Source organism: Schistocerca nitens, chromosome 3, assembly GCF_023898315.1.
Source record: "Schistocerca nitens isolate TAMUIC-IGC-003100 chromosome 3, iqSchNite1.1, whole genome shotgun sequence".
NCBI lineage: Eukaryota > Metazoa > Arthropoda > Insecta > Orthoptera > Acrididae > Schistocerca > Schistocerca nitens.
Genome location: NC_064616.1, coordinates 53,753,195 through 53,768,084, shown reverse-complemented (window position 1 = coordinate 53,768,084; position 14,890 = coordinate 53,753,195). Strand labels below are relative to the sequence as shown.

At 39.3% G+C, this 14,890-nt stretch overlaps 1 protein-coding gene across 2 annotated transcripts in view; it reads right to left on the bottom strand.

Annotated features, from left to right (window-relative positions):
* Positions 1 to 14,661, bottom strand: part of LOC126248010 (dynamin-binding protein-like) — a 222,855-nt gene extending 208,194 nt beyond the window's left edge. For both annotated transcript variants that reach the window (XM_049948593.1, XM_049948592.1), the window contains exons 1-3: positions 14,410 to 14,661; positions 2,820 to 2,997; positions 2,195 to 2,313 (exon numbers count right to left, since the gene is read on the bottom strand). In XM_049948593.1, the coding sequence (XP_049804550.1) occupies positions 2,195 to 2,313; positions 2,820 to 2,997; positions 14,410 to 14,499 (387 nt within the window). In that variant the 5' untranslated portion in view covers positions 14,500 to 14,661. The remainder of the gene's footprint in view (positions 1 to 2,194; positions 2,314 to 2,819; positions 2,998 to 14,409) is intronic.
* Positions 14,662 to 14,890: the final 229 nt, after the last annotated feature.

Genomic DNA, 14,890 nt, shown 5'->3' with positions numbered 1-14,890 from the left:
TAGGGTCTCCAATGTTATCACCATATATAAACGATATTGTTCACTGTTGATGCTGTTATCTAAAGGAGACTGCTGTCACTGGATGAATGTAGGGGAAGGCTTGTACAAAATTTCCATTTGGTGTAATGAATGATACCTCTATTAAATTTGGCTAAATGTAAGACAATGCCTATAACACAGAATGAATCCCATAGTATTAGATTACTAAATTAGAGGCGAACATATCGAGTATGTATTGTACTCATAAATGTGACATACTCCAGATGTTCACCACTAATTTTGGGATCAATATTAATTTTAGGGTCAATACCAAGAAGTGATATGAAATGGCACAATCATGTAAAATAAGTATTAGGGAAGGCAACTGGAAGGCTTATATTTGTTCAAATGGTATTGGAAAAATGAAATTTATGTGAAGAAGGAATTGTAAACACAGTTAGTGTGGCCAAATCTATAGTACTGTGCCACTGTTTGGAATCCTTGTCAAGTAGGAAGGGCAACACACATCGAGAAAATTCAGAGATTAGTACTGTGCCAGGTCTGTATAGTATACTTCAGTTGCAACAAAAATGTCCAAGGATGTGAAATGGACTGATGACCACAGCAGTTAAGTCCCATAGTGCTCAGAGCCATTGATGTGAAATGGGAATCTTTGGAAGGAAGACTACTTAGGTCTCATGAATCCTTGTTGAGTAAATTTAGTGAACTCGATAGGAATAACATAAGAGAAATCACAGTGCATCCAGAAGCATATAGACAGTCATTTTCTTTTGCTCATTATGCAATCAGAAAAAGGGGGGGGGGGAAATCTGATGACAATGGTACAATGTACCCTCTGCTATGCTCTTTACAGTGGTTTTTGGAGTGTATACACTATCTGATCAAAAGTATTGCGGTGCCCCTATGTAATACAGAACTGAGCAGTAAGTATCATGACAGGCAGATCCATCAGTATGAAAGGAGGCATGGAGTATTGAACGGTAAAGCAGCTCCTCACACGCCAAACATTTCTGTAGTCAATCCTACAAGATGGCATCCACAGATATTCAGACACCTCACTGGAAGTGTCCTCAGCAGAGTTCAAGCTGTAATAAGGGTGAAGGGTGGACACACCCCATATTAATGTTCACTAATAGGTGTCTAGATACTTTTGATAAGATAGTGTACATAGGTGTAGATACTGCTTACAATTTCTGTTTAGATGAAACTTCACAAGGACAACTTGCCACCTACACTATCTTGTTCATATAGGTCTTAGTTTATAAAAGTGGTCCATCCACAATGCACATGGTTAAGCCAGGACTACCATATTTTTAATGCATCACACTTAATGGTGGTTACTGTAGTGAACACAGGTTCTACAGTAATGGGGCGCTGGTGGCCATTATCAGCCCCCAATCCTGAATTCTGGATTCCTCATGCCAATTCTGACTGTGTCCTCTAGAAGGGTGTAAGTTTCAAACCTAAGTCAGGTCTTATGAAGAACTCATATAAAATAAACATTAGCATTAATTTAATACTGATACAGAAATAAAAATATCTTAACTAATTAAATTCAAAATTTCACTCCAACCAGAATGCTACAATTTTTTGTCTTAAGAGACCTAGTTAATTTCAGTGAAACATAATACATATGGGCTAGAAGTATTGAAATTTACGATATCATTCGCTTAAGCAAAAGTCTAAAAATCAAAGTAGCACTATCATAGTCTGATTCACGAACAATGGCAGTTCTTTCAGGTCGAAGCACGGATGGGTACTGCAGAGTTCCTCCAAGTGACAGTTGCAGTACACACATACACGTGTTTTGTGCTTGAAGAAATGGAATGTGTTGTGTACCATCACATTCAGAGGTGACAACTCTCAACAAACGGAATAAAAATTCACTAAATAATTTGTTATGATTATGTTTAATGCTCACATTGGCTACAATATTAACAGCAGAGAACTCGGAGCACTGCTGAACATTCATTGGGTGTTGGAGAATGTGCGATATATGGGTGTGCAGAACAAGCATAAACTCTACCGCCATCTTTCATGACTCCAGCGATAAAGGAACATAATATCTTTCACTTCTGCTACTTTTTCTCTCTTTCCCCAACAATATACCATACTTTTAAGGGTAGACTAATAACTGTAAACTAAGTAAGTAGTATTTTAATTAAATTCTGTGTGGAATCAATAGTAGAAATACCTTTATGTAAGATGAGTCCAGCTTCCATGTGTATGTTGTAGGGAACATACCCTTCCTACTTCCAATACTTCCCTCCCACCAATTATCATCAATCTTTTTTATGCCAATAATCAGCTCACCTGAAAAATTAAAAAACCACATTTCTCCTCAATTTTCCCTCTTTGTTTACAATATCCACTGAATATGCTGAATGTTTTATTAAAATCTTAGACACAATTATTTCACAAAAATCGTAACAAAGTTACCTTCAAAAATATTAAGACCAGGAACGGAACAGAATTCAACAAGTAAAACTGATACTAGTATCAATCTATTGCTTTTTTTCCATTGTCAGTCAGCACGTTCTGAATTGAATGAAAGATTTACATTATTGCATATAGGTGGACTGGACACTGATTTTTTTAAAAAAAGAAAAAGAAAAGAAAGGAAGAGGAAAAGAGAGAGAGAGAGGGGGGGGGGGGGGCAGGCACAGAGTAGTGAGAGAAGGGAAGATTATTTAGCATTAGTTTATTACATAAATTAAACACAGATGCAACACAAAGTGATTTGTTTTCATATTACTCAGAATGTGACACACATACATAGAAAATATAAATCACTTTCTCTAGAATGAAAATGAACCAACCTTTCCTGAATGAAAGATCACCAGGTTGTTGTCCAGGAAAATCAGCAATTGTGGCAAAGAGTTCATAATCATTTTGCAGATCAGGTGGGTCCACTTCTATCAAGTAGTTCAATGGTACTTTTCCACATGCACCATTAACAATACCACTACACCAGTGACGATCTATTTTCTCCAGAATCTGTAAATTACATAAGCTACATTCAAATGCATTTATTGCACACTGAAGTGTATACCAAAACACAAATGTGATGGAGAGGGGGGGGGGGGGGGGGACTACATAACAGAACAACAAAGAATGGAGACACTGTAAATATAATGATCTCACACAATCAGATTGAATTTTTCATGATCTCCATTATTTTATGTGGCGTATTTTATGTGAAGATTCATAGCCACTAAAGTAACAGTTCCACTGCTATCTGGGAAAAAAAAGTTTAAGATTTCACTGTCAAGTGGCAGCTAAACACAAGCTCAGGTTCTTCAGACTGCAGACATCTTTGCCACTGATGATATTATTTTACAAAACAAAGCGTCCACAGCCACAGTTAAATTCTTTATTCATTTATTCTGTCATGATGAACTTCAAAGCTATAGCCTCCTCAGAATAATAATAATAATAATAATAATAATAACAAAAAGGCTGTTGCAAAGGAGCACGAGGATGTAAAGAGCAACTTATAATAGATGCAGAGGTGACATATCAAGCTAAAACTAAACAAAGGTCGCTACACTACGCATACATTGATTACCAAAAAGCTTTTGGTAGTGTACCCCACTCATGGTTACTACAAATATTGGAAATATACAAAGTAGATCTTAAATTGATACAGTTCCTAAACATAGTAATGAAAAACTGGAAAACCACACTTAATATCCAAACAAATTCAGATAATATCACATCACAGCCAATACAGATTAAGCATGGAATATACCAAGGAGACTCATTAAGTCCTTTCTGGTTCTGCCTTGCTCTGAACCCACTATCCAACATGCTAAATAATACAAATTATGGATACAATATTACTGGAACATACCCACACAAAATCACACATTTGCTATACATGGATGATCTAAAACTACTGGCAGCAACAAATCAACAACTCAACCAATTACTAAAGATAACAGAAGTATTCAGCAATGATATAAGTATGGCTTTTGGAACAGACAAATGTAAGAAAAATAGCATAGTCAAGGGAAAACACACTAAACAAGAAGACTACATGTTGGATAACCACAGCGACTGCATAGAAGCGATGGAAAAAACGGATGCCTATAAATATCTAGGATACAGACAAAAAATAGGAATAGATAATACAAATATTAAAGAAGAACTAAAAGAAAAATATAGACAAAGACTAACAAAAATACTGAAAACAGAATTGACAGCAAGAAACAAGACCAAAGCTATAAATACTTATGCCATACCAATACTGACCTACTCATTTGGAGTAGTGAAATGGAGTAACACAGACCTAGAAGCACTCAATACACTTACACGATCACAATGCCACAAATATAGAATACATCACATACATTCAGCAACAGAAAGATTCACATTAAGCAGAAAGGAAGGAGGAAGGGGATTTATCGATATAAAAAACCTACATTATGGACAGGTAGACAATTTAAGAAAATTCTTTATAGAACGAGCAGAAACTAGCAAAATACACAAAGCAATCACTCATATAAATACATCGGCTACACCACTACAATTTCATAACCACCTCTACAACCCTTTAGACCACATAACATCAACAGATACGAAGAAAGTAAATTGGAAAAAGAAAACACTTCATGGCAAGCACCCGTATCATCTAACACAGCCACACATCGATCAAGACGCATCCAACACATGGCTAAGAAAAGGCAATATATACAGTGAGACAGAAGGGTTCATGATTGCAATACAGGATCAAACAATAAACACCAGGTATTACAGCAAGCATATTATTAAAGATCCCAATACCACAACAGATAAATGCAGACTTTGTAAACAACAAATAGAAACAGTAGATCACATCACAAGCGGATGTACAATACTAGCAAATACAGAATACCCCAGAAGACATGACAATGTCGCAAAAATAATACATCAACAGCTTGCCTTACAACATAAACTCTTAAAACAACAAGTCCCTACATACAAGTATGCACCACAAAATGTACTGGAGAATGATGAATACAAATTATACTGGAACAGAACCATTATAACAGATAAAACAATGCCACATAACAAACCTGACATCATACTCACCAATAAAAAGAAGAAATTGACACAACTAATCGAAATATCCATACCCAATACAACAAATATACAAAAGAAAACAGGAGAAAAAATTGAAAAATACATCCAACTGGCTGAGGAAGTCAAAGACATGTGGCATCAGGATAAAGTTGACATCATACCAATTATAGTATCAACTACAGGAGTCATACCACACAATATCCACCAGTACATCAATGCAATACAGCTACATCCAAACACATATATACAACTACAGAAATCCGTAATTATTGATACATGTTCAATTACCCGAAAGTTCCTAAATGCAATATAACACATACCGTACAGTTAATAGGAAGTGACGCTTGATCAAGGTCCGCGTCATATTCCATTCTCAACCAGACTTAACGTCTGAGAAAGTAAAGAAATAATAATAATAATAATAATAACATAGCCTTAACAATTGTAAACAGTCCACAAAAATTGGAAAGGAATACCAAAATTACATATTTTTGATGAAATCATACCATATGTTGCCCCATATTCATAATGAGGCTTCAACCTCAAACCCAGTTACGACAGAATACATAAATTAATTGTAGATGTGGATGATTTATTTCCTGGAAGAACTCTATATGAGTTTAACCAATAAATAGTGGATACTCATCAAAAAATTATACGGGACACAAGAAACTTACAGAAATAAAAAGGAAGACCATGACGTAATTAGAGATGGAACATACATTCAGAAATATATTTGATTCGAGCTCAAGAGTATATTGCTCAGAATTCTCTCCACCTAAGTAACATCATCAATCGCTTACAGTACATGCTTTGGTTTGTCAAGACAAAGGCCTCTCCTTTGTTTTTCTGGCTTTGATATATCTCCAGCTACACTTGTGAAGTGCTTGACAGAGGGTATGTTCCACTGTACCAGTCATTGGAGCTTTTCCGCGTTCTATTCATGTATGGAGCATGGGAAAAATGATTGTTTAAGTGCCTCTGTGTGTGCTGTAATTAATATGATCTTCTCCTCACGATCCCTGTGGGAGTGACATGCATGGGGTTGCATTACATTCTTAGAGTCATCATTTGAGGCTAGTTCTTGAAATTTTGTCAACAGACTTTCTTGGGATAGTTTTCTTCTATCTTCAAGAGTCTGCCAATTCAGTTCTTTCAACATCTCAGTGACACTCTCCCACAGGTCAAACAAACCTGTGACCATTCATGCTGCCCTTCTCTGTATATGGTTCAATACCCCTGCTAGTCCTATTTGGCATGGGTCCCAAGTACTTGAGCAATATTCTAGGATGAGTCACATGAGTGATTTATAAGCAATCTCCTTTGTAAATTGATTGCATTTCCCTAGTATTCTACAAGGAAACTGAAGTCTGCTTCTTGGTTTACCCATGACTGAGCCTATGTGATCATTCCTCTTCATCGCCACTAAGTGTTACACCCAAGTATTTGTGTGAGTTTACAGATCTCAACTGTGACTGACTAATATTATATTCATAGGATGCTACGCAGTTTTTTTTTTTTTTTTTTTTTTTTTTTTTTTTTTTTTTTTTTTTTTTTTTTGTGAAGAGCACAATTTTATGTTTTTGATCATTTGAAGCAAGTTGCCAATCATTGCACAGCTTTGAAATCTTGTCAAGGTCGTTCAGACTATACTTCTTTGTAGATAACTGCATCATCTCTTAAAAGTCTGAGGTTACTATTAATATTGTCTGCAAGATCATTAATATACAACAGCAAGGGACCCAACATACTTCACTGGGGCACACCTGAAGTTACTTCTACATCTGTCGATGACTCATCATCTGAGCTAACATACTGCATTCTCCCTAACACAAAATTCTCAATCCATTCAGATATTATGTCTTATACTATATGATCATACTTTTGATAATAAGCTTAAGTGTGCTAATGACTCAAATGCTCTTCACACATCAAGAAATACTGCATCTTCCTAATAGCCTTGATCCATGGCTTTCAAAATGTCATGTGAGAACAGTGTGAGTTGGGTTTCAAATTATCTTTGTTTTTGAAATTCATGCTGGTTGGCATGGAGGAAGTCTTACTGTTCATGATACCTTATTATGTTTGAGCTACAAAAATGTTCTCTACAACAAATCAATACCAAGGATAAGGATGATGATGATGATGATGATGATGATGATGATGAGGACCCATACTCCGAGGAGTGTAGGGGACGATGCAGGAGACACACACCACTGTTCTAGGCAAGGTCCTAGTGGAGGTGGTTTGCCATTGCCTTCCTCCGATCATAACGGGGATCGATGATGATGATGATGATGATGACACAACAACACCCAGTCATCTCGAGGCACAAAAAATCTCTGACCCTGCTGGGATTCGAACGCGGGACGCCGTGCGCAGAAAGCGAGAACGCTACCACAAGACCACGAGCTGCAGACAGAACCAAGGATACTGGAAAATAGTTTTGTGGACACATCTGTTTCCCTTGTTGTAGACAGGTATAACCTTTGCTTTCTTCCAGCTATTAGGCACAGTTTTTATGTTCGAGGGATCTAGGATACATTATAGTTAGCAGAGGGGCTAACTCCGCCACGAATTCAGTATACAGTCTTATAGAGATTCCATGATGCCCTGGGACTTTGTTCAATTTTAACAATTTCACCTGTTCTCAATTCCATTGACACTAATATCTATTTCACTCATCTTTTCAGTGGTACAAGAATTAAATTGTGGCAATACTCCTGGATTTTCTGCAGTAAAGGAACATTTGAAAATAGAGTTAAGCATTTCTGCTTTAGCTTTGCTAGTCTCAGTTTCAATTCCTGACTCACCCATGAGTGACTGGACACTAACTTTGTGCCACTAACACCTTTACAAATGATCAGGATTTCTTTGGGTTATATTCATGCAATTGCACCAGTAAAGTATTCTTAAATGTTTATTGTGAATTATGTTGAGGAGGAGAAGCTTCATTGATACTGAGTCACAAATATTTAAATATTTTGTGTACATACAAGGCCTGCAGAAGTAGAGAGAGAGAGAGAGAGAGAGAGAGAGAGAGAGAGAGAGAGAGAGAGAGGGGGGGGGGGGGCTGAGATTCTAGTCATACGAATAAATACAACTAGATGTTTGCAGGGAATGTGTGAATGTGTTACTGTTCAACTGTAGGCATTACAAGAACGGGGACAGGAGGAACTTTTTGTTTTGTCTTACTGTTTCCGCAGGCTCTACAGTGTAAGATATTGCTTTTATAAAAGCTGCAAATTACAAGTTGTTGCTCATATGGCATCTAACTGGACTTTATGGTTGCCTCCAGCTGGCAACAAACTTACATCAACTTACTTTAAAATTAATTTTCTACATCAAGTTTTAGTTTAGTAATTAAAAGCAAGTGCTCAAAACATTTTCTGCAGGCAGTGTTCCACAGCTCTTAAATGATTCAGAAAAAAAAGTTGTTCTTATGGGGCAGCAACAACTGCATAAGTCCATTTTGTAATATGGTGAACCTGCACATCAGGTGCTTAAGCCACAATCTTTTATTGTGTACACAACCAGTATTGGAAATTTAAGATTCCACCATCTTGTGTAAAAAATAAAATCACTTAACCATCTGCGGTCATCCTCACCCCACTGTTGTCATGGAACAAAGATTTTTCATCAAAGGGATAAAAGGATCACAAATTCCATAAAAACTATTCTACCGTGCTGTGCAACCAGGAAAACTACATAATCATTACACAGTGTTATGTTTGTGTTCCCGGTTGCACAGCACAGGACGGGGGAACCATTTTTAAGAAATCTGTGGTCCTTTTGACATGGTTTCTTTGTTCTATGACAATAATGGGATGATGCTGACCTCAGATGGTCAAGTGATTTTATTTTATATACCAGATAATGGAATTTTAAGTGTTCTGAAACCAATCATGTACAAAATAAAAGATTGTGGATTAGGCAAATGTCATGCGATTTCTTCATTTTACAAAATGGGTTCCGAAAAGATGTCTTAAGACCCCTAAAAGCAGTTATATTAATAATTTTTATTATTTTCAAATACACTCCTGGAAATGGAAAAAAGAACACATTGACACCGGTGTGTCAGACCCACCATACTTGCTCCGGACACTGCGAGAGGGCTGTACAAGCAATGATCACACGCACGGCACAGCGGACACACCAGGAACTGCGGTGTTGGCCGTCAAATGGCGCTAGCTGCGCAGCATTTGTGCACCGCCGCCGTCAGTGTCAGCTAGTTTGCCGTGGCATACGGAGCTCCATCGCAGTCTTTAACACTGGTAGCATGCCGCGACAGCGTGGACGTGAACCGTATGTGCAGTTGACGGACTTTGAGCGAGGGCGTATAGTGGGCATGCGGGAGGCCGGGTGGACGTACCGCCGAATTGCTCAACACGTGGGGCGTGAGGTCTCCACAGTACATCGATGTTGTCGCCAGTGGTCGGCGGAAGGTGCACGTGCCCGTCGACCTGGGACCGGACCGCAGCGACGCACGGATGCACGCCAAGACCGTAGGATCCTACGCAGTGCCGTAGGGGACCGCACCGCCACTTCCCAGCAAATTAGGGACACTGTTGCTCCTGGGGTATCGGCGAGGACCATTCGCAACCGTCTCCATGAAGCTGGGCTACGGTCCCGCACCCCGTTAGGCCGTCTTCCGCTCACGCCCCAACATCGTGCAGCCCGCCTCCAGTGGTGTCGCGACAGGCGTGAATGGAGGGACGAATGGAGACGTGTCGTCTTCAGCGATGAGAGTCGCTTCTGCCTTGGTGCCAATGATGGTCGTATGCGTGTTTGGCGCCGTGCAGGTGAGCGCCACAATCAGGACTGCATACGACCGAGGCACACAGGGCCAACACCCGGCATCATGGTGTGGGGAGCGATCTCCTACACTGGCCATACACCACTGGTGATCGTCGAGGGGACACTGAATAGTGCACGGTACATCCAAACCGTCATCGAACCCATCGTTCTACCATTCCTAGACCGGCAAGGGAACTTGCTGTTCCAACAGGACAATGCACGTCCGCATGTATCCCGTGCCACCCAATGTGCTCTAGAAGGTGTAAGTCAACTACCCTGGCCAGCAAGATCTCCGGATCTGTCCCCCATTGAGCATGTTTGGGACTGGATGAAGCGTCGTCTCACGCGGTCTGCACGTCCAGCACGAACGCTGGTCCAACTGAGGCGCCAGGTGGAAATGGCATGGCAAGCCGTTCCACAGGACTACATCCAGCATCTCTACGATCGTCCCCATGGGAGAATAGCAGCCTGCATTGCTGCGAAAGGTGGATATACACTGTACTAGTGCCGACATTGTGCATGCTCTGTTGCCTGTGTCTATGTGCCTGTGGTTCTGTCAGTGTGATCATGTGATGTATCTGACCCCAGGAATGTGTCAATAAAGTTTCCCCTTCCTGGGACAATGAATTCACGGTGTTCTTATTTCAATTTCCAGGAGTGTAGTTCTGATCCTAAATCATTATCAGGTTGACAAATAACATCAGATGGGACAATAGCTCACTGGGCGTCAGTGCGTGACAGGAGGAGGCAAAAGAGAGGCTGAGGTGCTCTATTGATTATAATTTTTGTAAGAGTTACACACTGCCCCACACTCTGTGTATTTTGTAGTTGATATGCTATATATTTACATTATATACACCACCTTACTCATATAATATTTGTTTGCTGTATAATACAGCTTTTCTGAAATTATCTTGCAGTTTGTTATTGATAGAAAAAACCACATTAAATACAGAGTGAATGCATATCTTCAGACTTAGCATAGGTCCATCAGTTAAAATCCTTATCCCACATTAACATTTGGGGTCAAAGGAAGCATCAGATTCCACCCATCTGCTTTAACCCCCGACGTAAGTGTGTTGTGTTGTGCCACTGTGGCACACTGTTTCCAAGTCGGGTCACGTTTTCAGATGGAGCATTGTCGTATTTGGTGGTGTGGCCCCATGGTGGATGTTCACATTTGAAGATGTTTGTGTTATTGGGTCATTTGACTTTGTGTAATCATTCTGTGAAGTAGTTGGGGGTCGACCGAAGCGTCCGATCCCACCCGTTGGCTTTGACCCGTTACGTAAGGCTGTTGTGGTATGTGACGTCACGATGGCGCGGTAAAGGGAAGTGTTCGATCCCAATTTATGGGATCGGGAGCTGCTCTTGAGCTATATAGGCCAAAGGAAGTATCCGATTCCAGATGATATTGTGTTTAGGGGTATTTGGGGAGTTTTGTAATGCCTGTTTTTTTCGTGGTTTTGTATGGGGGTGGGTGTCTAAATTTGTTTATATTTAGTTTGTCCCCACCCAAAAACCACCTATTTCCCGCGCTTGTCCCGTTAGCGTCATTAGGCTTTTTGTGGAACGTGTGTGTGTTTGTTTTCCAATGTATTTTCGTCCTCATAATGTGTACGTAACGACTTTATATGCGCCATATTGGAATTGTGGTTTATGGTCGTTTCCGCCATATTTGTGACGTCATTGGTCAAAGCAGACGGGCGGGATCGGACGCTTCTGTATTTCTGTAGTTGGAAAAGCGAGCTGTGTCACTAACGAGTTAGATGATTTAGGCCTACTGTTATGGGGGTTTGTGCATATGTGTTTGTGACAGTATGATTAGTGCTGTATGTTTTTTACAGACCAAAATGTAATAGTTTTTTCTTGTTTTTTTGTTAGAGATCGATATGATAGAAAAATTTAATAGTTATTCATTTAGGGTTGTGATAGGCAATGACATGACAACAACCATAAGGTTTTTACAGTAGTTCAGCTTGATTGCCAATTATGTGAAATGTCGCGTGTAATGAAAGCATGAAGTTGATTAGTCCCATCTTCTTGGACCGGGGACCTATATATGTGGCTGTGTAGCCATGAAAATATTTAGTGATCTATCCGACAGGGACCTCGTTCAAGAGAACTTGGTTGGCCACCGGGAAGATTGTTTTACTTACATATTATTCTTGTTATTGTTCATCTTTACATCTTTGAGGATTCATTTTCTTTTGTTCTTTTAATTTCTTTGCGTGTGTTGTGTTTAGGAGTGGTATTAGGTGGGTTGGGGTTGGTTAAAAGCGGGGTTAAGAGGTTGGGGTTGTTTGGACGTTGGCTTTGTTTGAGCTATATAGATTACGAGAATTTCTCGATACCACATATTGGACTTGCATGTGTCGGTTTCTTGATATCAAAGGTTGTGTTTGAGCTATATATGTCACGTGAAATGTAAAATTCCTGTGCTTTTCATGTTTACAAAATTGTTGAGGCTTTCGTGGCCACTTGTTGACAAACTGCCTATTGGCTTCTGTCTCGGGTTCTTCGGCCGACGTTCATCTAATGATTTTTCTGACGTTTCGCCAGCACGAGTGGCTGGCATTGTCAAAGCTTCACCCTCCATTGCCGGTGCCCAGTTCACCACCGGCAATGGAGGGTGAAGCTTTGACAATGCCAGCCACTCGTGCTGGCGAAACGTCAGAAAAATCATTAGATGAACGTCGGCCGAAGAACCCGAGACAGAAGCCAATAGGCAGTCTTTTCATGTTTGTCATGTTATGCCATATGTTGAGAATTTTGTGTGTTTGTTTTGTGGGAAATATTTGTTTTGGGATGGTGCTGTTTTTCATATTGTCATGTGTATAGTCTGTCCCCATCTTAAAGACCCTACTTCCCGCAGTTGTCCCATTAGTTTCATTTTATTGCTGCAGTGAAATATTCTGTCATCATTTTTATATTTGTTTGCCTGTGGATGTAGTGACATAATGGTCACCATATTGTACATGCTGGAAGTAGTCATCTTGATGATGTCATGGGTCAAAGCAGATGAATGGAATACAACACTTCTGTAATGCCCCCATTTGTTAGCTATCACAACTTACTACCAAACTGTTACCTTCCAATCTATCCTAGACATTGTGCTATACTACAGATCAGTCTGTCACCATAACTGAGATTTTATGGGGCGTGGGCGGAGGGAGACTACAACAAACAAGCCTAATTTTAACTTTACTTTTTATTAGACAATATCGACAAGTCGGTGGGGAGTCACAGTCATAATAAAGCATGATTCTCAATATCACTCATGGCAGTGATGTTCATAGCATGACATGGTGGGACAGTAAGGGGAAGATATTTTAATATGTACCCAAGACAGCATATGTATCACATATGATTCAGATACTGTACAAATTAGTGGGTTATAAATGTCAAAATTAATGTGGCAAGGCCATACAGTTCCCAAAGCTCTGCATGCTTGTTAAGAAGCCACTTACAATCAAGAGTACAGAATGACAGGTGAATGAAATCGTTAAACAACCAATCACTATGAACCACAGTGGTGGATACAAGATTCTACCACGTCCGCCTGCAAAAAATGGCCTACAGGCTCAAAGCAATCATGCCTGCTCTACCAATCATAACCACACAATGCAGTTGATACATTTTTAAGTGATGACTTCCATTTGTTCTGTCAACAGCACCAAATAAAAACCAAATCAATAATTTTTCCTAAGAAAATTCCGCACTGGCTGTATCAATGATTTTTATTAAATCTGCGTCCGGTTCCACACCACATATCGGTGCATCCTCAGGCAATACATGCTATTTATAACATGGTAACGTTGAACATTGCCCTGTAGCCACTCCCCACCATTCACATCCAATACACAGTCATCTGGTGAGAGCGGTAGTTGAAATTTAAAAATCTTTTGTAAATTTTTTTTAAATGATGGGAGCAGCAATGACCATGCAAGCTTGCATGGTCATTGCCGCTCCCATCATTTAAAAATTGTTTATAACCACTGTTTAGAATGTCAGTGCTGTGTAATGCGTCTTGTCTGTTCTCTTAGTTTTAGAAGTGGTTTTGATATATAGTCTCTATGATGTGATGCAATCTGTCTGACCGTGGCCAGTGAACAAGGTTGACTTATTAATAGCAATTTGTTCTAGTACTGACCCCCGTATTATTTTATTTTACAGTATTAATTTTAGTATGACAGTTCAAATTTCAATATTGCATTCATATACTATATATATTTTACAATCAATAAAGAATCTCAATTTCCTTGCTCCCAGCATGAGGCTTTTATGCTTCTGTCATATGTACAAAAGTTAATAATATACATCTGTGAATGAAATCATTTGTTTGTAAAAGTCTAACACAGCCCATAAATGAAGCCAGTGCATGCTGTTCTGTCTCACTATAGTCTTCCATGGTTAACTTTAAACGAAAAACATTATTAACATTCAGAAACAGTCTATAATTATGAACACTTTTGATCTGCCAAAGCAGTCGCCTCTGCTAAAAGTGGCGAAGTTCGTAAAGTACATCTGTCTGTGACCTATAATTACCTGCACAATGTCTCCTTTACACAGTGAAAGTTCTCCTGCAGTCGTCGTGAGAAAGTCATTTATCACCTTTGCGACTGTCCCCTTTTCCATGTTGTCAGCTCATTTCAAAACAGTATGCCACTCTGCTAGCGTAGACAACAAATCCCTATAAACTTTGGGCACTGACAATGCTGTCAAAACTATCCATCAACACCACCGTCACGCGAAGTATATAATCACATTGCATAACCTCACACCTCAACCATTGCTTGTTGTTTTCATTTGCTATTTAGGACTGTCATAATGCCAACATTACGACGATGAGCAAAATTGTCAAAAATTGACGTTTATTGCAACGCGAAAACAGTGGTACGATGCTTTCTATTTCTATAAAATCGAAAAGATATTTCTGCTTTATTTTCTCCTGCTATGGATTGAAACAAGCTATTTATATATTTTCTGGCTTTGAGTTCATCAGTTTTAATAGCAAGATGTAACCAGT